The sequence below is a fragment of the Littorina saxatilis genome, linkage group LG4 (genome assembly GCF_037325665.1).
Source record: "Littorina saxatilis isolate snail1 linkage group LG4, US_GU_Lsax_2.0, whole genome shotgun sequence".
In the NCBI taxonomy this organism is placed as follows: domain Eukaryota; kingdom Metazoa; phylum Mollusca; class Gastropoda; order Littorinimorpha; family Littorinidae; genus Littorina; species Littorina saxatilis.
The window spans coordinates 43,333,907-43,356,630 of NC_090248.1; the positions used below are offsets into that span (position 1 = coordinate 43,333,907).

A 22,724-nucleotide genomic window follows, 5' to 3' on the forward strand; every position below is an offset into this window, starting at 1 on the left:
GTTTAACCTTTGCAAAAACTTCTTCTTTTTGCCAGTTTCGATTTTTCAACAAAGGGGCATTACTCTCGAATCATCCAACAGCTTGAGCTTCCGGTTGCTGTCGATGCGTTGTCAGATGTTATAGAGAGTTCGTCAACAAACGATCAACTTCATTCAACATGACGAATGGTTGGTGTCTGAGATTGTTAAAGTCATACTTTTATTTATGTACATAAGATGCTTATATTTGTCTGTGTTTGAGAGCACTTCTGTCACTCTAACTTCAAATCATCGTTCAGAGCGAATAACTTTTCTACTTCTCAACTCTTGTAAAGTTGTATCGCCTGCTTGTCAACCATTGTAGTTTGGCAGTACTTACAGCAACCTTTGCAAACTGATCACACTGATTTTAACTGCTTAGATGTAAGACATCTCCACGTAGTAATTGACACCGTGTAATTTCTTCTGTCCATCTCTGCAGCCTATTCCTTTGAAGGGCTCGTCATCTTCAGTCTACTGGTCGTTTGCACAAGTGCCTACATGCGGAGGGTGCCTCGGCTCAGACAGTGGTTCTTGTCGGAGAAGAAAGGTTTCTTTGGCGTCTTCTACAAAGGTACATTTGTGTGATCAATTCAAAATAAATTGCCACTGTAGCTGTCTGCTTCCTAGTATTAGTATTATCCTAATGATGTTCATATCCTATAATGATCGATGTTCAAGTTTCAACGCATCAAGTATAAAACTCAACCCCTTCTTCTTTATTGTTCAATATGTATATGGTGGTGGGTTTTTTTTAATTTGGTTTGTTCCTTATTGTTGGTTGGTTAGTTTGTTTTTTGGTTGGGGTTGTTTTAGTTGTTTGTTTTTCAACCAGTGGATCACTTAAATTCTTCCAATTTTTGTTTCAGCATCTATAATAGGGACACGACTACACATACCAGTGGCCTTGACATGTGTTTTGATGGGACTTTATGTGCTGCTTTTAAAGTGAACAATATGCTATTGAGACAGTGACAAAAGGTCAGGTGTCATGTCTACTGTCCCGAATGACACACGATTGCTGACATTTCACCATTGCCAAAAGAATAAACATATAAGAAATAGGTAGAACATGAATGTGAAAACTGACTTTGATTGTTGATCAGTATGTTCTATATCACTAACAAATAATCTACTTACGCATAGCTGTTTGGCAAATGTATGTTGCATGGGACACACTGACATGAAAGTGGAAGATGTTTTCCCTCTAGAGAAACTACATATCAAGTTACAATTTTTGTGCTCTTCCATTCCAGTTGGCAATCAATTGTTAACGCATGTTATTAGAAAAAATAGAACGAAAACAGATTAGATAGAATGAAACATGTACTGGTGATGTCATTTGGGACATACTGACATGAAAACGTCACCTTTTGTCATTGTCTCTATTATAATCATATTTCCATCTGTTCCACATCTCATCATTTCATGTTCAACTTGTTCATGACTCATCGTGAGCTAGCTTATGTTTGCTTGGTGTGAATAACTAGAGTATGATTGTCAGTGTGAATCTGAGCAACTGCAAGTGTGATGGTTCTTCATCAAATGTAAGCGGCAATAGACAGGATCAGTGCTGCGTACTCTCAGTATAATGCACTTGCTGTTTATTCTGGAAATTGTATCTGACATTGTCTTCAACTTGTTAGGAATCATTCATTTTGTGCTGGGATTTTATGTGTAGTAGTATGGTGTAGTTCCACATAAATCATGCCTGAAGACAAAAACGATATGAAGAGCATTGTGTATACATTTCAGGTACATGTACTTGCTGATTCAGCGATTGTATTTTTCTGTTTTCTTGTTGATAACGTTAGTACTTTGAACTGAAAAATCACACAATGTATGAAAATGGCTGAAGACAACAGTGAAGTACGCTTTAGGGCAAAATACATCTGCGCAGTCGCCACTTCACTACATGCTGCGATAGGGATTATGACGAGTACTTGGCCTGTTTTCTTGTGAGGCAACTGTAGCGGGCTGGGGGGGAAAAGGAATCACCTCAATAATCTGCAGTGCGTCGTCTGTCCTGCTGGCGTTACATAGGCAAGCGCTGGGCCTTACCAGAGGCCTTGACTTGTGTTTTGAAAGGTCTTGATGCGCTGCTGTGAAAGTGAACAGCATTCATAATCATATTTCATATTCCTACCTGTTCAAAATGCCATCCTTTGTTGTCACCCCTGATGGGTTTTTTGTGTCGAGCTGAAAGGCCACGCTTTACCATTGTGTTTGGTTTTATAAAGACAACCATGCAAAGAATGTAATTATCCTATCGGGTTAAATAAAAATAAGAACTATTTCACTTTATAGCTTTTCTCAACAATTTAATATAGACAAGTTTCAACAGCTAGAATTTGTGCCGAAAAAAAGTTAACGAACTTGTGTGGCTCTCAATTAAAGCAAACTACACATTGGATGTTAAAATGTTTGTTGTTGTTGTGTGGTTTTTTTTTTTATCAAATATAGTTTTCAAATGATGTTAAAAAGAACAGTATTTTTCACATTAGCATTGACAGTAAACTCATTAGTCAACATGTATTGTGTACAAATTGATGTGGGTTTGTAGAGAAGATTGGGCAAAGAACCAGGGACAAAACTTTGTAGGAACGTGGTTCATTTTTTTATTTCCCCCCCATCATGTTCATAACCATCATTGCATTAAGGTAACATCACTTCATTCTGAGTTGGATGTATTTATTTCAGCAGATACAACTGCGACTCATTCTACTTCTTTTTTAAGTATGGGTTATTTGTTTTGTTTAAAAATCTGTTATTTTGTGGGCAGAATCTATAAAAAATAAAAAAAAATCCCTGAGCAAGAATTGCGTGCATGTCAAAGGGGTTGTGATGAAACATGCAGAGAGAAAGTGTGTGGTTATGCTTGTACAGTATATCATTATCAATCCCTGTATGTACAGTCAATTCCGGTTAATCGGCCATCCGGATAATCGGCCAATTTTCCCTGGGACCGAATCTTTTCTTCATACGTAGTTATGTGTTAAAATGTTCGGTTAATCGGCCACTTCGGATAATCGGCCATAGTTCAGTCAGTCCCAAAAGTGGCCGATTAACCGGAGTCGACTGTATGTTGTATGGAGCATGAGGGAGAGCAAGGTGTGTATAACACCTCCGGGACAACCAGTGCCTGGCCTGTCTGAAAACACCTCATCGTGAGGGATTTTGCAGCCAGCGCAGTGAAGATAAAGAGGGAAACATTTTCTCTGCGCGCACGGCGGCAAGCAGGATGTCTCAGAAATACATGTACCTCCATGACTTTTCATGGTTAATTCTTGATGCATACTTGTAAATACATGTATTTGATCAATTTGTAATTCTGCATATTGCATACGTGGGAAACTAGCAGTAGCAGGGCCGACCTGTAGAACCTTGCGTTTACTATATGTGTAGAATGTATTGCGTTTTTCTGATGACATCAAAGTAGGGCGACATGCTGTGTGTCAGCCCTTCTCCACACTTACTTACAATACAGAAAAGAATATCGGTATTAAGAAAAATGTAAAAAGATAACTCACAATTGACTCTTGTGCAGTTTTGGAAATTGCTGAAATCTGCCAGGAAATGATATTGTACGAGTCTTAATCTGATGGGAACTTTTCTGTGTTAAGCGTAAGATCACAATCATGTGGACCTGTAGGTACCTTCTGGTTTCCGTCATGACATAGTGGTGTGTAATTTGTGAATACAGTCGAACCTGTTTAAAGAGACCACCCAAGGGACTGGGCAAAAGTGGTCTCTTTAGACAGGTGATCTCTTTAAAAAGGTTATTTATATAGTCGTAAAAACCGTCGGGGATCCTTTGGGGTGGTCTTAATGGGCAGGTGGTCCTTATGGACAGGTGGTCTCAAGGGCAGGTTCGACTGTATTTGAAATGTGTTATTTGTGACATCACAGTCAAAGAGGGATTTTACTTTGCTTTGTCTAATCTTTTTTTTTATGCAAAAGAAATGGTACATTTTGATCCAAGTTGTGAATAAACAATGTGATATTTGAGACTTTGTGGTGATCAACTTTTTCATTAAGCATGAAAGTGTGAGTTTGCTTGCATGAATTTTGACTTTAATGAAGTAACTTCCATGAGGAATCACCGACAGCCATTCAGAGGTCAAGTATGATCTAACAAAACACAAAACACTAAAATAATCTATGGACTGGAAAAAGAAAAAGACGCATATTCAAATTGCTCAAAAGAATGAGCATATAATTATGTAAAAGATACGCAAATATGTACACATGACAATGAAAATGATTGCAATCACATACATGTACACTATCTCATCAACTGCTCCATTCTCCGCACAGTATCAAGACTTAAAGTCCTCTACTGTACACTATAATTGCAACAGGACCATTATGTTCAAGGCATACTTTTTTTAAACTAGATTAAAATAATGTTCATACAAGCATTCTTCTCCAACAATATAAAATGCATACATCTGTCTTCAGGTACGAGTGATATCGGCACACTATCAGTAAGATAAAAAATATCTGATTAGCACGCACAAAACAACTGTACATGATCAGAAACAATCCGACTAAATAAACCGTGAAAAACTGCATTTTGGGTACTTCAACTTGCAACGTGTGTGTCTCGGTGTTTTCTGAGGACATTTACGCTGTAACATAAGATTTAAACCACTGTCTTTGGAATGCATACAATGTAAGCTATGATTAACGTACACCCTGATAAAAGCCATCGACCATATAAGGTCAGGCAATGGAAAACTCTACACTGCGTCATGAGCAGCAGCATCTCATTGTGCCGCTTGGTTAATCGGTGATCAGAACTACCAGTAAATTAAAAATTCTGTTAAGTAACAATTATAATACAACATCATATATCGCTGGGCTAAATCATAACAACAAACCTCCCCTCTGGTTCGACATTTGCTCCTACATCTTATCGGATACACACTGTAAGTTCAAAATGATTAAGTGATAGAACATTTAGAACAAAGCATGAAAGTAAATGATTCCGATAATTATATGATTGCCAACAATATACAGGAAAATGCATAAAAAATAGCGCTTGTTTAGCACTAACTAAGATATATATATTGTTTCACGATTTAATTTTGAAAAATTCAGCAGGATTAAAAAAACACAAGCCAACTTTATGTACAAAATATTCATTAAAATGATATTCAGTTCCGCTGCACGTTTACTTTACCACGTCTTTATACCGCTAAAACGCTTTACCATCTTAAAACACTCTCTTTTTTTTATTTTTTTTTTAAGTTCTTCAAAAATGTTCCACCAAAGATGAAGATGTATTATATTTAATGCAACAGAAAGGCAACATTTTCAAAGTATGAAACAATGTGAAGTATTTTTAGTGTAAGTACAGTACAACAAATTATGGGTGTTTTGAATAACAATGACACAAAATTCCAACATGCAAATTGGTGAACAAAACCTAAGGAAACCAAAAACACATGTTAATGTCAACATAGACTAAGACTTTCTTTCTTTCTTTGTTTGGTGTTTAACGTCGTTTTCAACCATTCAAGGTTATATCGCGACGGGGAAAGGGGGAGATGGGATAGAGCCACTTGTCAATTGTTTCTTGTTCACAAAAGCACTATATACTATATAGACTAAGACACACTCTCACTATTTTTCACTTTGCACAGACAGAAGCAGAAGATATATCATATGTACTCACAGACTTGAGATGAAACAACAAAATGATTAAAATCAAGACAACTGAGAAAAATCTGGGTAGGCGGAAGGAAAAGGAGAACAACAGCAAAGTAACTTTTATTACATACACTGGACAATCGTTCAACCTCTTTGATTCTGCATTTCATTTGATTACAATAGTAAGTAGGCATGTAATATGCTGGAACAGACACACTACACATTCAAGTTTTACTTTGTATGCCTCAAAGACTTAACAGTTGCTCATACACATTAGAAATTCCCTTCAATACTAATCCCTTGTTTAAACCAGCAAAACAAAAGAAGCGCATAGTCAACGACGCCTAGAGCTCAGGCAAACAATAATATTGATACGCAACACGTCCGATTATTTCTACTTGTGCGAATGTTCCACATCACACATCATTCTACACAATACACCCACACAGTTTGTTTGGTCCTATAAGACACTGGAGGTGCCAGCAACAGAGCTTCGTACAGTGGAACCCCTCTTTTAAGACAGGCACAAATCTGAGAAAATCGGGTCTTAAAACGGGTCTTAAAACGGGGGCAAATTCACTTAGGTAAAGCACAGAAAGTCTGAGAAAACAGGGTCTTAAAAGGGAGGGAGTCTTAAATTGGGGGGTCTTAAAAGGGGTGTTCCTCTGTATTTACCGTACTTTTCGGACTATAAGGCGCAACTTCTTTTCTCACACTTGACCCCTGCGGCTTATTGAACAAAAGCGCTGTATGTGTGGCTGAAATAAAAATCCCTGGTCAAGTTTCCTCTCAGACATCAAAGAGACCGCCTGAGTACCAGTCCAACAACTTGCGATAATGCATGTTTCTGCTACTACTACCCTGACCAAGTTTCCTCTCAGACATCGAAGAGACCGCCCCATAGGTTAAACTCGGTCACTGACCCCGGGTAAGAAGGCCAGTGTCTGTAAACATGGCCACCCAGCTATCCCAATGGACCTGCCTTTGATCTCACCGCACACACAGAGCACAAATATTTCCACTCTGTATTCTTCCTTTGATGTGCGGCTTATAGACCGGTAGCGCCTCATGTGATGTATTTTCTCAATTTTACTTGATAAGTGGGGGTTGCACCCTATATAACGAAGCGCCTTATAGTCCCGAAAGTACGGTACATCTCACTGATTGATCAAGCTTGCACCAGGGCTGAGATGCTTGAAGCAAAACTGGGTGCCACCTAATTGGATGGTACGTAGCCGCAAGTTCCTAGTGGTTGACATTGAGATTTGCTGTGATTTCAACCGTTCAGACCTTGCAGCCTTTTCCCACCTAGCTGGGTGACACCCACTTTTGCTTTGTGCACCTCAGCCCTGGTTTCCCTATCAGAAAAGATGCAGTACTAAAATACTCTCTGGAAGCACCTAAAATCAGTATCACGTCTTTGAAGAGTATGACGATTTCAATCTTCTTCTTCCATGTAAATTTTGTATGACAATGACATAGATTTGGAAACATTAAAATATCAGCAGTGCTCATCTCGGAACAAAGACACTGAAAGTTTTCTTGCCTTTTCTGATCTTTTTGCAACGTCTGCATCCATGTTTCACGACCAACCAGACTTCCCCCTTACACTAACAATTTTGCAACGTCTGCATCCATGTTTCACGACCAACCAGACTTCCCCCTTACACTAACAATTTTGCAACGTCTGCATCCATGTTTCACGACCAACCAGACTTCCCCCTTACACTAACAATTTTACAACGTCTGCATCCATGTTTCACGACCATCCAGACTTCCCCCTTACACTAACAATTTTGCAACGTCTGCATCCATGTTTCACGACCAACCAGACTTCCCCCTTACACTAACAATTTTGCAACGTCTGCATCCATGTTTCACGACCAACCAGACTTCCCCCTTACACTAACAATTTTGCAACGTCTGCATCCATGTTTCACGACCAACCAGACTTCCCCCTTACACTAACAATTTTGCAACACAGCCCCACACACCATATTTCTGCATCGACAAACCACTGTCAAAACTTACTGAACTTCTGTTATCAACACATCACTGCTAAAACCTGCTGTACTTATTTCATCAACACATCACTGCTAAAAGTAAAACCTCCTGCGCTTCTCTGTTAAGAGCTGAGCGGTCAACCGCCAATCATCTGTCTATCACACAATACCGGGGCTAATATCGCCCCCAAGCTGCACGCAGCCAGCTCCACTCTCTGCACCACGCTCCTTCCAGATGGGTGTGGCCAGTCTGTAGCCCCACCCCCCTTCGCGTCACTCAGCTGTCATCTCTAGTGCACGGGGTCCTCTTCGTACGCTCTCCCACGCTGGCGCTGTCTTTTCTTGAGCAGCGCATTGTTGGACTGGCCCAGGCCCTTGATGTTGATTGCCTGGTCGTAGTCCACCCGCATGGTGGCCAGAGCGTTCGTCATCTCCTCCTGCAAGACAGTCATAAACCAAGCATCAGAAACAGCCACAACAAAGCATGAGACAGCCATGTAGACTAAAAACCAACTTGAAATTTGAAGATCTACATAGTACATATCATTCAAACAAATAAATCTGAAGATTCACATCAAAAATACAGAATTTGAAAGAAACTAAAGGCTACAAAATGTGCCATCTCAGAAAATTATCATGTAGACAAGGGCTCCCCATGGACACCCTACCTAAACGGCTTCAGGAACCCTGAACCTCCAGCAGAACTTTCGAGGGTGCTAAGACGAAAAGGGCTTTTGAAAGTTTCGTGAGACCTTCACAAAGGTTTTATCTGTCATATCGGTAAGATTTACTATATAAATTTGCATTCGTATAGACCACGCAGAAATGTTCTACTCTTCAAAATCTACTCATGGGTACACTCTTGTCCATTCTATCTATAACATATGGACACTAGCAGACGATAACAGTCTATAAATCAGTACCGCAAAGTTAAGTGCATCCTGGAACCAGGTATTTTCAAGTTCAGTGCTTTGCGGGACCCCCTTCAAGAATTTCTAGAATGTTTTATCAGCTTCTTGTGTGTATAGCCTAGGACGCAGGGACGCACAGTTTGGGGAGCCCTGGTAGACCAATCCATGTACTAAACTGGCTCATTAGCTGGTCAAATGATACTTATTAACCAATCCATGTACTTTACTTGCTCATTAGCTGGTCAAATGATACTTATTAACCAATCCATGTACTTTACTTGCTCATTAGCTGGTCAAATGATACTTATTAACCAATCTATGTACTTTACTTGCTCATTAGCTGGTCAAATGATACTTATTAACCAATCCATGTACTTTACTTGCTCATTAGCTGGTCAAATGATACTTATTAGAACGCAAAAGGGATAAACAAAGCTTGGGGATTTATTTACTCATCTTATTAATAAAACAAAAGTCTGTAACTGCATATGTTCATGCCCTTTTTCACTACTACACACCACTTTGAACTGACAAAATATCAGTTTGGTTTGTGAAAATAAGTCTTCATAATACATGATATAAAGGAATTGACAGTTTACACCTATCACTGTGTTCTGTACTGACAAAATTTCAGTTTCCACCTATCACTATGTTCTGTACTGACTAAATATCAGTTTCCACCTATCACTGTGTTCTGTACTGACAAAATATCAGTTTCCACCTATCCCTATGTTTTGTACTGACAAAATATCAGTTTCCACCTATCACTGGGTTCTGTACTGACAAAATATCAGTTTCCACCTATCAACTGTGTTCTGTACTGACAAAATATCAGTTTCCACCTATCACTGTGTTCTTTATACTGACAAAATATCAGTTTCCACCTATCACTGTGTTCTGTACTGACAAAATATCAGTTTCCACCTATCAGTGTTCTGTACTGACAAAATATCAGTATCCACCCATCACTGTGTTCTGTACTGACAAAATATCAGTTTCCACCTATCACTGTGTTCTGTACTGACAAAATATCAGTATCCACCTATCACTGTGTTCTGTACTGACAAAATATCAGTATCCACCTATCAGTGTTCTGTACTGACAAAATATCAGTATCCACCCATCACTGTGTTCTGTACTGACAAAATATCAGTTTCCACCTATCACTGTGTTCTGTACTGACAAAATATCAGTATCCACCTATCACTGTGTTCTGTACTGACAAAATATCAGTATCCACCTATCACCGTGTTCTGTACTGACAAAATATCAGTATCCACCTATGACTGTGTTATGTACTGACAAAATATCAGTTTCTACCTATCACTGTGTTCTGTACTGACAAAATATCAGTTTCCACCTATCACTGTGTTCTGTACACTGACAAAATATCAGTTTCCACCTATCACTGTGTTCTGTACTGACCTGCACTTCCATCCACACCTCCTCCTCTTCCCTCAGCACCCTAGCAGACATCAGAGGCGTCTGCGGCACCAAGGTATTGTCCTGCGAGAAAGAAAATTATTATCAAAAATCAGACACCAAATACACGATTTTCTGAAATAAACTTGGCCAAAAAATTATTGCAACAACTTTTGCACGTTCAGAAAAGCATTAAACCACAATCCATTTTAATTGAACTTTATATGCTGGAAAAGGTAATTATGTCTACTGTTCATATCATTTGTTCGATTGGTGGTACTTTGTATAGGCATCCCGTGGCAGCCTGTCAAACAAGGTCACCCCTAAAATCGACCTGACAAAAACCAATGCCCCGTATTCTAAAATCTGAAAAAAATCAGAATGTGCACTTACCAAACACTTCTGACTACCATTGGAAAGGCCATTCAATTTCCTGGTCAGAGCATTTTGTTTCATGCACCTTATTACGTCTTTAGTATTTGTGTAGCCTTTTGTCAAAGGCGGTAGGTGTCAAACCGTTTCAGAGGCCCAAAAAGGCACGTTTTGCGGCCATTTTTGAGGGGGTCCTCCACTGAGAGAGCCATATCTGCTCAAGTTCCCAATGAATTGCTTTGAACATTTCAGAAGTTATGACCAATAGGCTGACCAGAATGTGTGTGGATTTTTGTGAACGTGTATATCAAGCGATGTCGTATTACGTAACTTTTCCGAAAGATCTAAACAAATATTCTTATTAATTCAGGGTTTAAGGACAAAAACTCGTGACTTTGCATGCGAAACAAAAAATGGTTGAGGCAATTGGTGCCAAAGTTTCAGGCAGATCTCTGTCAAGTTTGTATGGGTTGTGAAAGAGTGCATACCCTTGCTTTTCCTCTGACAAATGAAGTCACTCATACGTGCTCCTGTTCACGTGTTTCCTTCACACCCGTCGCTAATGACAGCCTGTCCAATGTTTGTCCAATTAAAATCAAGGGTATTCACTCTTTTACGACCCATACAAATCCTAGTCATTTTTGGAATTGTGTCTATTACACAGCAACCACAGCTTGATTAGAGCTGCAACACAAACCACAATCAAAATAATATAAAAGTAAAATTACTAAAAATGAAAATGAACCAAAAGACAATTTTCCATTTTAATGTACTCATTGTTATTGTTGCAGTTATAACACAGAGATAACGATTACAAAATGACGACAGTAGCACAGTGTGTACAAATAAGCACATACAAAATGAACTCACCGAGACCCATTTGCTGTGTTTGACTTGCTGAATTGTGAGACGCATATCGGGGTCAGTGCACAGAAGGCCACGAATCAAATCTTTGGCTGTAATCACAAAACAAATTCAAATGATTCAGATTCTTTCTTCTTGTCGTTCGCTGAAAAAAAATATTCAGCAAAACACCATCTTATTTTCAAAGGGCATGTCTTATTCAACACTATCCAAACGTCCATCTATCCAAGGAAACTGGATATCATATCAGACCTGATTACCACTAAAATTTCCTGGTGTACAAATGAGGCTAAAAATGTGTACAATCAGAATTTTAAGGTGTACAATTCATTCTCGCGGTACACACTGTGCTTTATTCCCCCCTCAAACGCCATTATTTAAAGACTGTAAATACATGTAAGAAAGAATTTGTGCTGAAAGTAAATTAAAACATTTTTGTTGAGAAAAAAAACCCATACACTATTAGATATTTGAAAATGTGACACAAAACGAATGATAGAAAAACATAATTTTTATTTTTGACCTCTGAGGAAAATTTGCATCAGCTGCTGTCAGCAGTATTGAGTCAGCCCTTCATTTCTGTCACTGCACTGGTCAGTATTTTCTGGTCTCATACAGTCCTATTTACACATTGCTTTCTAGGCTCACACAGTCCTCTTCAGACTTATATACTTTTTTGTTTTTCTTTTTTTTTCTTTTGCGTATGATTTTAATGTCTGGCGTATAATCGTACAGCGGTCTTCAATTTCGTAAGATTGTACGCAAATTTCGTACAGTAACCAGGTCTGTCATATTTTAGTCATCTCTCATCACACACCCAACACAAAAGACCAAAAGTATGAGACATCGATAACGGAGATAAATTCAGGAAATATTTTATTTCAACATACACTGAGTATTTATATTTTGGGGTTAAAAGTGCACTAATATGCAGAAACCTGGGTCAATTTAAGCAATGTCCAGACTATTTTAGTAATTAACAACATAGAAAATAATAAAGAGACCACATAAATGTTCACAAAGAACTGATGTGTACTGTAGAAAAAAATTCAGAACCTTTAATAACACACTGAAATTTCTGATCCACTTGACAGTAGTCAGGCCTTGACACTATTTCTGAACAGAATGTGGGAGGAAAAATAAAACTGAAAACAAACCACTGCCCTACCTGACACTCTTTGCTGCAAAAACAGAACGATAAAAAAATGCTCAGCCTCAGACAAAAATAAATCTGAAAACGAGCTACCACTCCAGCTCAAAATCTTCACAGCCAAAGCGAAAACGGAAAAAAATACTCACCCTCGGGTGAGACTCTGCTCCACTCCGGGTTGGGGAACTCGTACTGTCCATTGCGTATCCTCTTCTTCATCCCTGGTGAGATGGCTGCCCCGTGGTTGCTGTAAAAGGGTGGGTAGCCGCACAGACTGAAACAAGCAGTCACAGGGAAAGGTAAAGAAACAGCACTGTTGTGACCGGGCACTGCTTTTAGGACCTTCAAAAATGTGTGAAAATGCCATGATAAAAGGGAGGGAGGCATTCTTAAATCGTCGGTAAGTGACTTGGCGCCAAGAGTCTCTTACAAGTTACAAGATCCCACAATTTCACAGACAAAATGTAGGTGCATTTTGAGATGTTATCAACAGAAAAGTTGTAAAGCAAGGTTTTAAAAGGGAGGAAGTTTAAATCAGGAAAGGGGGGTGGGGGTCTAAGATAAAAGGGGGTTCCACTGTGTATCACATGTAATTGCCTATGAAAAGATCACTCCCGTCGAAGTGGACTTGCTTAAATCGTCCCAGACCAGTTAACTGGGCCAATCAAAATTTGAGATAAGGAAACATTTCTACCAACTATTTCCTCGTGTGATTACTTTCTTTCCCATTCTACATGTTAAATGTTACTAAGCTGTTTGCTGCTCTTTATTTCTTTCTTATGTCATTCATCTGATCACCTGCGCTAGAAATACTGTAATTACAGAAGTTTTACCTTTACTTTCTCCCACTAAATTCACGATGAAGACAAAAATAAAGAAATCTTTGTCAGCAAACTGAACTGTATCTATGTCTGGCAGGCACAATGGCCCAGTGGATAAGATGCCAGCCTCCAATGCATAAGGACGTGTGTTCAAATCCCGGCCGCTGCTTGTGGGTTAAGGCATATGGCTGCCTAAATGGCGGGGTAAAAACAGTCGTCCACGTAAAAACCCACTCATGTTAAATAGGATTTTCAGCCCATGAACGCAGAACAAGAAGAATTTAAAACTGTATCTAACTGATATTACATACTAAATTATGTACCCTGTGAGTGTGAAATACTTTCAAGTTAGTCATTTCTGTGAGTTTTAACTGGAACAGCTCTACTTTCTTTCAATTCTTGAATAGCGTCTGATCTATGGGCTGCTAGTGCTACAGCCTTAACCTACATATCCTCACCATTCACCCACTCATTTCATCAAACACAAAGATGACTTACAGAATATACATGATGACGCCCAGAGACCACATATCACAAGACTTGTCATACTTCTCAGGTCCCAACACTTCAGGTGCTGCAAACACACAAAAGGGAAAGTTCAAACATCATTCTGTTATTCTTGTAAAACCACACACACAAAGGTAATACTATACAAACATATAAGTCGTTGAGAGTTTGTTTCATGATAACCTCACACAGGCAAAGGGATAGGGTTGTGGAAAGAACGCTTGATCCGTTCTCTTTAGGTCTCTTTACCTTCCTAAATTCCAGTTTTCCATTTCTGTTTTTTCCCCTGGTACTTTTCAAGACTACAGTATGTGTCCGAGTATCAGTATGTCTAACATTTAACTTACTAACAAATTCATACGAGACTGCAGTACAAGCCAAACAATTACAACAAAAACATGTACATGTACATCAAACTCAAAGCCCCTTGTTCTTCCCCAATTGCTTACCAGCTGCTAAACAGAAAAAGAAACAAGTACAGGTTCCTAGTCTAGGCCAGTGGGACTCACTACCTCACAGGTATGCACTCAAGTCAGATAAGTTGACTGGTTACTGACACCAGTTCTGAACAGGATGCATTGTGAGCAAGCAGGATATGACCTTGTCACACAAACACTGACTGACACTACTAAGTGACAGTGACAGAAGGCTTGGAAAAAATCAGCATTCTAAAATTACCCTGTCTTTCTGAGAAAAACATTGGCTAGTACACCAACATCAGGATGAAGGTGGGTGACCAACCAACCCCCAAATCAAAACACGAAACAGACAATTGAATGGAAGTTGGAACCGCCAAATTAAATTAAAACAAAAGATAAAAAAACATTTACTACACTTGCAGCTCCACTGAAAGAAACTGTACTTATTTTGTTTGGCTAATGTAAGAAAATGTAAAATAAAATAAAAAAATAAAAAATGGTTTCAAAAAATTCCACATTTCCTCTGATGTCTAACAAAAATCATACTTAGCAGCAACTGAAGAACACTATTCCAGAGCTCCACTCAGCTTACCCAGATACTGACATCCAAAAATGACTAACACGTATCGCTCCGTACACTTACCGACATAATATGGCGTGTAACAAGGTGTCTGGAGTGACTTGTAGGAGTTGATTTCTTTGGCAAATCCAAAATCGGTAAGCTTAAGTACTGAACTTAGACTCTTGTTTGTGAACAGCAGGTTCTCCGGCTGAAAAAAACCCACAGAATCAATGTTACTTGTAAGTCCATTTCTAGAATGGTTACAGTACAACCGCCTCACCCCCTCCCCCCCCCCTTTTTTTTTAAGTCTGCCTAAAACTCAGAAAATCAGGTCTTAAATTAAAAATGAGGGAGTCTAAAAGTGGGGGTAAATTTACAGAGGTTATGAGCAAAAAGTCTGAGAATTGGGGGGGGGGGGGGGGGGGGGGGGTGTTCTTAAAAAGGGGGGTTCCATTGTCATTTGTATGATACAAGGCTTACAAAAATGATTTCTATGACACCCTTAGATTCATGGGAATGAAACTGAAAACTTTGAACAACCACAAAACAATATCAGCCATGGGAGAATGCCCATGACTTCTGAAAACATGGCTCAAATATCAACAATCCTCATTTTCTGTCTCAAAAAGCTATTATTTCAAAATTAACCATGAGGAAGTAATGGCATTTTTTGTTTGGGATCACATGACACAAAGACAAGGAGGAAACTGAAATGGTGTGAACAGTCCGCAAACCATTGGGGGGAAGTGGAACTCCACACAAAATATAAGATTACACCATGGATTTCATCCACGTGCTGTACACATTGACATTGAGCAATGAAGTAATATCTTGTTTAAGTTGTATCAAGCCACCATGCTAATAGTCTTGACTATACAATGCACAACCAACAGAGCTTTACCTTTTGGTAGTTTACTTTTCAAATGACACAATTAACGCCGGTCTGAGGAACACATATCACAATGCAAACAACAAGCTTAACAACAGCTTCAATTCAAATACTTTATGTTAAAAATTACACCACTGACACCGTTCCTCGAGTCAACAAAAATGTCTCAAGACGCAAGTCAGACAATATACTAACCATGGATGCATGATGGAAATAAAAATCTAGGCCTGAAGAGTGTTCCGAGTGATCATTAACAATAATGTGAAATAATCACTACAATGGAGCCCCACTTTTAAGACGACCCCGACCCCCCCCCCCCCCCCCTCCCTTAAAGATTTCCTCCCTTTTAAGACATTTTTTTTTACATTTTCTGTTCATAAACTCTGTAAATATACCCCCAGTTTAAAACTCCCCCCTTTTCAAGACCTGATTTTTACATTTAGTCAAGTTATGACTAAATGTTTTAACATAGAGGGGGGAATGGAGACGAGGGTCGTGGTGTATGTGTGTGTGTGTGTGTGTGTATGTGTGTATGTGTGTGTGTGTGTGCGTGCGTGCGTGTAGAGCGATTCAGACCAAACTACTGGACCGATCTTTATGAAATTTGACATGAGAGTTCCTGGGTATGATATCCCCATACGTTTTTTTCATTTTTTTGATAAATGTCTTTGATGACGTCATATCCGGCTTTTCGTGAAAGTTGAGGCGGCACTGTCACGCCCTCATTTTTTAACCAAATTGGTTGAAATTTTGGTCAAGTAATGTTCGACGAAGCCCAGACTTCGGTATTGCATTTCAGCTTGGTGGCTTAAAATTTAATTAATGACTTTGGTCATTAAAAATCTGAAAATTGTAAAAAAAAAAATTTTTTTTATAAAACTATCCAAATTTACGTTCATCTTATTCTCCATCATTTGCTGATTCCAAAAACATATAAATATGTTATATTTGGATTAAAAACAAGCTCTGAAAATTAAATATATAAAAATTATTATGAAAATTAAATTTTCGAAATCAATTTAAAAACACTTTCATCTTATTCCTTGTCGGTTCCTGATTCCAAAAACATATAGATATGATATGTTTGGATTGAAAACACGCTCAGAAAGTTAAAACGAAGAGAGGTACAGAAAAGCGTGCTATCCTTCTCAGCGCAACTACTACCCCGCTCTTCTTGTCAATTTCACTGCCTTTGCCATGAGCGGTGGACTGACGATGCTACGAGTATACGGTCTTGCTGCGTTGCATTGCGTTCAGTTTCATTCTGTGAGTTCGACAGCTACTTGACTAAATGTTGTATTTTCGCCTTACGCGACTTGTTTAAGATTTTTCTAGGTGTGAAAAGGGGGTTTCCTCTGTATTCCCCTCTGATTCAAACTCTCATTTCCCAGAACACCAGCCTACCAAATGCTAAATCATTGAACTTTTGCAATTCCAGCTTTCAACACAGCAACACACATAAACCCATAACTAACATAACGACACACGTAGTGACTTACCTTCAGATCCCTATGGGCAATGTTCATGCTATGCAGGTGGTCAATGGCTTTTACAATGCTGTAAATGGTTGCTGCTGCCTCTGCAAAAAAATAAAATCATCATCATCATAAATATTCCCCGTTTGCTTTAACTTCCTCTTCAAGAACACTCATAATATATACTCATCGATCACAGTTAACAAGCAGTTAAGCTGCTCATCAAACATTAGAAATTGAACCGAGACCAAACTATCAATGGGGTGGGCTTTTTTCCAAGCTTGCGGTCAAAGTTTTGTCATTCTAAAGATAAAATGAAACCCTTTAAGACCTTAAAAAAGTGAAACTTACTACTGTATTCAAACTAGGGGAAAGCAAACCTAAGTACCAAGACCCTCTACTTCACAGTCATTTAACTTTAACCACAAATGTGAAGATAATAACTTTGGTGTACAGAAACAAAAATAAGTTTGATCTAGTTTCCCACAGAATCTTTCACTATAACTACAGTCGAACCTGCACTAGCGACCACTTCTTGAGAATGACCACCTGTCCAAAACGAGCAACCCAAACGGTCCCCGACGGGATTTTTCTTTTTTTAATTCACCTTTGTCCTTTCCATAACGACCACCTGTCAATAACGACCACTTTTTGTCGCTCCCTTGGGTTGTCGTCATAGACATGTTCCTCTTTAGTATAAAACATTCATAAATTTTTAATTACAAAAACATGACCTTCTGCGTAGAGCAACAACGCCTGCAATAGCACAAATTTGCTTTTTCTCAAAGCAACCACAGTAAGTTAAAATTCTTACCTCGCTCAGTGAATGCTGTGTCTGCTCTCTCCTGTATTCTTGTAAACAGCTCCCCTCCTTCCATACTGAGAAAAAAAAGCAAGTACATACTGAGTGAAATTGAAAACCTAGGATCTACAAAGTAGTACAACAAGTCGCGTAAGGCAAAATTACTACATTTAGACAAGCCGTGGAACTCACAGAATGAAACTGAACGTAGTCCGCTGCTAGTGCAAAGGGCAGTGAAAGTGACGAGCCTGTTTGGTGCGGTAGCGGTTGCGTTGTGCTTCATAGCACGCTTTATACTGTACCTCTCTTCAATTTAACTTTCTGAGCGTGGTTTTAATCCAAACATATCATATCTATATGTTTTTGGAATCAGGAACCGACAAGGAATAAGATGAAAGTGTTTTTAAGTTGATTTCGATTAATTTTGATCATAATTTTTATATTTTTAATTTTCAGAGCTTGTTTTTAATCCAAATATAACATGTTTTTGGAATCAGAAAATGATGAAGAATAAGATGAACGTAAATTTGGATCGTTTTATAAATTTTTTTTTTTTACAATTTTCAGATTTTTAATGACCAAAGTCATTAATTAATTTTTAACCCACCAAGCTGAAATGCAATACCGAAGTCCGGCCTTCGTCGAAGATTGCTTGGCCAAAATTTGAATCAATTTGATTGAAAAATGAGGGTGTGACAGTGCCGCCTCAACTTTTACAAAAATCCGGATATGACGTCATCAAAGGTACTTATCGAAAAAAAGAAAAAAACGTCCGGGGATATCAATCCCAAGAACTCTCATGTAAAATTTCATAAAGATCGGTCCAGTAGTTTGGTCTGAATCGCTCTACACACACACACGCACAGACACACACACACACACATACACCACGACCCTCGTCTCGATTCCCCCTCTATGTTAAAACATTCAGTCAAAACTTGTCTAAATGTAATAACAAATAAAAACAGAATATAGGTATTAAAAGCTTGGTTAAGATTATAAAGACACTAGCAGGTCACTCTCAAACTGGCGAGAAACGTCACTTTCAGTTTCATTGAAATCAAATAACCTCAACACTGCAACTTACAATTTCATTTCAATGAACAAGGCCATTTAAAATCACAGCTGACATTTCTGGCAATTTGACTTTCCACTCACAATAACAGACAGACAGGAAAATGACATACATGATGAGTGCAAGTAACCATAAAACACAGTGGTGTCGTTTGGATCGGCCCTTCGGCCAATCGCCGATTTTTTTTTACTTTAGCTGAAACTTTCATGTCCTTATTGGTCAAATGTCCGAAGAGTATTCGTCTGAATCGGCCAAGGTTTTTTTTATTTATTGGTCAGATTTTGTTTGCTAAAACTGCTGCAGATGTACTGTCAACTGACTATTTTTTTCGCGATTACCAAAAACGAAACATCAATGTTTTGAACAGAAGCCATTGACGAAAATTATAGCTGCCAGAGTGGTTTCCCTTGCCATACTCTCAGCGTTTGAGTCCGCCGGTTCGCGATAGTTTATCAGTCAGACAATGATTGTATTGGTGTTCCCCTCTTGTGCTTCAATGTTGCGGTGACTTTCGATGAGCCAAAATAATAGCCGAACATTTTTCAAAATGTCCTAAAGCTTTCTGACAGTTTCGGCCAAATGTCCCAACATGAAAATGTCAAGCAACACTCCTGAAACAAACAACTAAACATACTTGTTTTCATGAAATTTAAACACCAAGTTGATATTACCTGCTATTCAGACTTGGTCGTGTGACAGACGTTATCTTCCACACGAGATTACGTTGATTGTCAGGCTGAGTTAGACATCAGCTAATCGAGTGTGGAAGAAAACTCTGTCACACGACCAAGTCGGAATAGCATTTATGTCTCACAGCTTCAACAGAGGAGAAAACAAACACATTTTGCGTACTCAAGCTTGACAAACCTAAACACAGGAGCAGCCATTGTGGAGAGATCTACTTTTTGACGGAAGTGAACGAACAACTAATGAATGACGTCTCGGTATAATGTAAATGACGTCACAGTCATCGTCACAGTCTGTATCTTTTGAAGCATCGCATTCTTCATGATGTCCTTCTGTGTCTGCATCCGCGAATTGTTTGTTCTTTTCGGGGTCTTTGTCATTTATGTTCAGAACTCTCTCCTTCTTGTTTCAGACTAACAGGCCTCCTGAGCGAGCCACTTTCCAAGGGCAGCTAAATTCGCGTATGGAAATAGTACTGTCATCTGGGATGCCGTTCTCAGTATTCTCAGTGTTGAAGAATTTGTAAAGAGAAGAAACGATAACAGCAGGAGAAATAAAAGTCGTGTGTGCATTTTGGGGCTTTTGGAGGGACGATTTCGAGTTTGAATCCGTTCTTGCACATGCTCCAAAGCGTGTAACATACAATCTTGCACACGTTTGCTTTAGTAGCGGCAAAGAAGGAAAGCGTGTGACATCACTATTTCTCAGGGTTGTTCCTAGGCTCAGAAGACAATAGGTCAGTTTGACCTGAATTGAAAATAAGTGTACAGTTCCAAATATCCTGTCTAAAAAAACACCTTTTTCTGTCAAAAGTTGAAAAGATCACCTACAATTCCATTGTTTCCAAACTATGGGGAGTACGGGCCAGCAGACGGACAAGAGGTCAGAACAATGCTGTGATTGCATCAAACCTAACATGCATCAGTGACAAAATGCTTGAGGCTCGGTAACACTAACAGTAACACCACTGTGCTCGTTTATGAATTTACCCCTGAAAGTGAAAGGATGAACTCTCAATAAACCACTTACATTTCCATTATGACAAGTAAGCACCGCTGTCCTGAGTAGTTGTTTTCATAAACATCATGGATTTGTACAATGTGTTGTGCGTTGGGGTGGTGACAAGCCCTCCAGTGGAGGTCAAGCTCTCGTCTTGCTTTTGGCACATCTTTCAAAACCTGAAAGTGAAATAGTTTGCATCAGTACACTGATTTTAGTACAGTGGAACCTCCCCTTTAAGACCTCCAAAAATCTAAGAAAATCAGGTCTTAAATTTAAAAAGGAGGGAGTCTTACAATGGGGGTTAATTTACACTACAGAGGTTATGAACTGAAAGTGAAAGTCTAGGAAAACAGCGTCTTGAAATGGAGGAAGTCTTAAACTTGGGGGTCTTAAAAGGGGGGTTCCACTGTATTGTTTTGTAGTACAGTGGAACCCCCCTTATAGTTTTACAACCTCCAAAAATCTAAGAAAATCAGCTCTAAAATGGAGGTAAATTTAGTATTTACAGAGGTTTGAAATTGAATAGAAAATCTGAATAATTAGGGTCTTAAAAGGGAGGGAGTCTGTAATCGGGGGGGGGGGGGGGGGGGATATAAAAGGGGGTTCCACTGAACTTGTACTTGCAAGATGTAGTTGTATCAGCTTTAAGTTTAATAAGCATTTATAAATTATCATACTTACTCACTGACTCAGTACTGGGTATGGTGTATCATATCAATTGTTCTGACATCATTCAAAGAAAGAACTATCATTTTACTTCAAGATACTAGTACTACAACTATTAGTAGTACATATAGACATCAGCATCTACAAACAGTGTTGTGCTTAATCAATTATTTTTTCTATTATTAGTAATAGTATTAATACAATGTTCACAAGTTACATACAGATACACTGATACAGTGATAGTGATACAGGTATTATTCTAAACAATATTAATGGCACAGCTTAAACTGAGAAGGAGAGAGACTCAAATTGGTGGTTAATCACAAGGTCATAAAAAGGAAGAAGTCTTAAAAAAAAAGGGGGGGGGGGGGGGGGGGGTCTGAATGAGGTTTCAGTTCACACAAAGTTGAAAAACATACTCCCACAATATTGAGTTAGATCTGTTCGACACTCCCTCCGAAAATAATTACATTTTGTCTGGATACTAAAACGACAAAATTACAACAATAATCTGACAGTGCTTGACACTGACACTGGTGACAGTTATTAACCAACACCGAAAGAGGATGTCAGTTTTTGACTCACAATGACAGTCGTTACAAAGGGTTCTATCAACATCTATGAAAAATCATCTTTCAACAGAATTTCGCAAGCTTAATGTCAGAGATTAACTGGGGTGAAACAATCTTCCGAAAATGTATATATGCGGCGCAATTGAACGATCGGCGACATACCTTCAACGCATACTTATTGCCAGATACACGATTGTGACATTCCAACACCTTCCCGTTTATTCCCAAGCCAAGAACAGTTCCAGTCAACCTGTAGTCGTCTGATATGGGGTGTTTCTTTGCCTCAAGAATATTAGATGTTGGGTAGCTCATCCTTTTCGGGCCGTAACGTCTGTGTGAAGAGAAATTGAACAGAATATACACCTCGAAGACAGGGAATTTCACAAGCAATGGGAGAAACCGGACGTGGAAGCCTGACGCTACAGGAAGTGACGATATTAGCTAAAAATAGAACAATGTCGTCCAAGTGCAACACTCGTGGTCGTTGCGTTGCGCGAATGGAAAGGGGGTGTTGCTTTGCATGGATAAGAAGTAGGCACCTGATTCAATGAATGATCACGCGCGATGTGCAGGCTGTAATGTGGATGCACAGTATTATAGACCTATATATGTACCACAACTAATGCATTTAATTTATTAGCCGTTTCTAGTGTGTGCCTAAACTAAAGTGCTGGTACGGGAGCATCTCGTTCCTCCCCCGTATCGTTACTCCCCCGGCTCGTTACTAACCCTAACCCTAACCCTTACCCTAACCCTAAGGGGGAGTAACGAGCCGGGGGAGTAACGAACTGATCCCCTTCTTATCCATGCAAAGCAACATAGCCTACACACATACACTGACGCACGCACATG

General features: G+C 39.0%; 2 protein-coding genes across 3 annotated transcripts; one reads left to right on the forward strand and one right to left on the reverse strand.

Moving 5' to 3' along the window:
* Window positions 1-38: 38 nt before the first annotated feature.
* LOC138964822 (protein kish-B-like) lies at window positions 39-4,026 on the forward strand. 2 transcript variants are annotated; one of them, XM_070336860.1, is made up of 4 exons: window positions 39-168; window positions 461-592; window positions 888-978; window positions 1,404-4,026. In XM_070336860.1, exons 1-3 carry the CDS (start codon window positions 159-161, stop codon window positions 968-970), a joined length of 225 nt encoding a protein of 74 aa, XP_070192961.1. In that variant the 5' UTR covers window positions 39-158; the 3' UTR covers window positions 971-978; window positions 1,404-4,026. The 2 variants fall into 2 exon arrangements, with proteins under 2 accessions (XP_070192961.1, XP_070192959.1); XM_070336858.1 differs by having other exon boundaries at window positions 888-4,026.
* A 181-nt stretch (window positions 4,027-4,207) lies between these two features.
* LOC138964819 (MAP kinase-activated protein kinase 2-like) lies at window positions 4,208-22,289 on the reverse strand. The gene is made up of 10 exons (XM_070336855.1): window positions 22,035-22,289; window positions 20,662-20,810; window positions 17,883-17,947; window positions 17,093-17,172; window positions 14,786-14,912; window positions 13,715-13,790; window positions 12,545-12,669; window positions 11,252-11,337; window positions 10,013-10,093; window positions 4,208-8,113 (listed from the first exon to the last, which is right to left on the reverse strand). The coding sequence occupies exons 1-10, from the start codon at window positions 22,182-22,184 to the stop codon at window positions 7,967-7,969; spliced, it is 1,086 nt and encodes a 361-aa protein (XP_070192956.1). The 5' UTR covers window positions 22,185-22,289; the 3' UTR covers window positions 4,208-7,966.
* Between the last annotated feature and the right edge of the window lie 435 nt (window positions 22,290-22,724).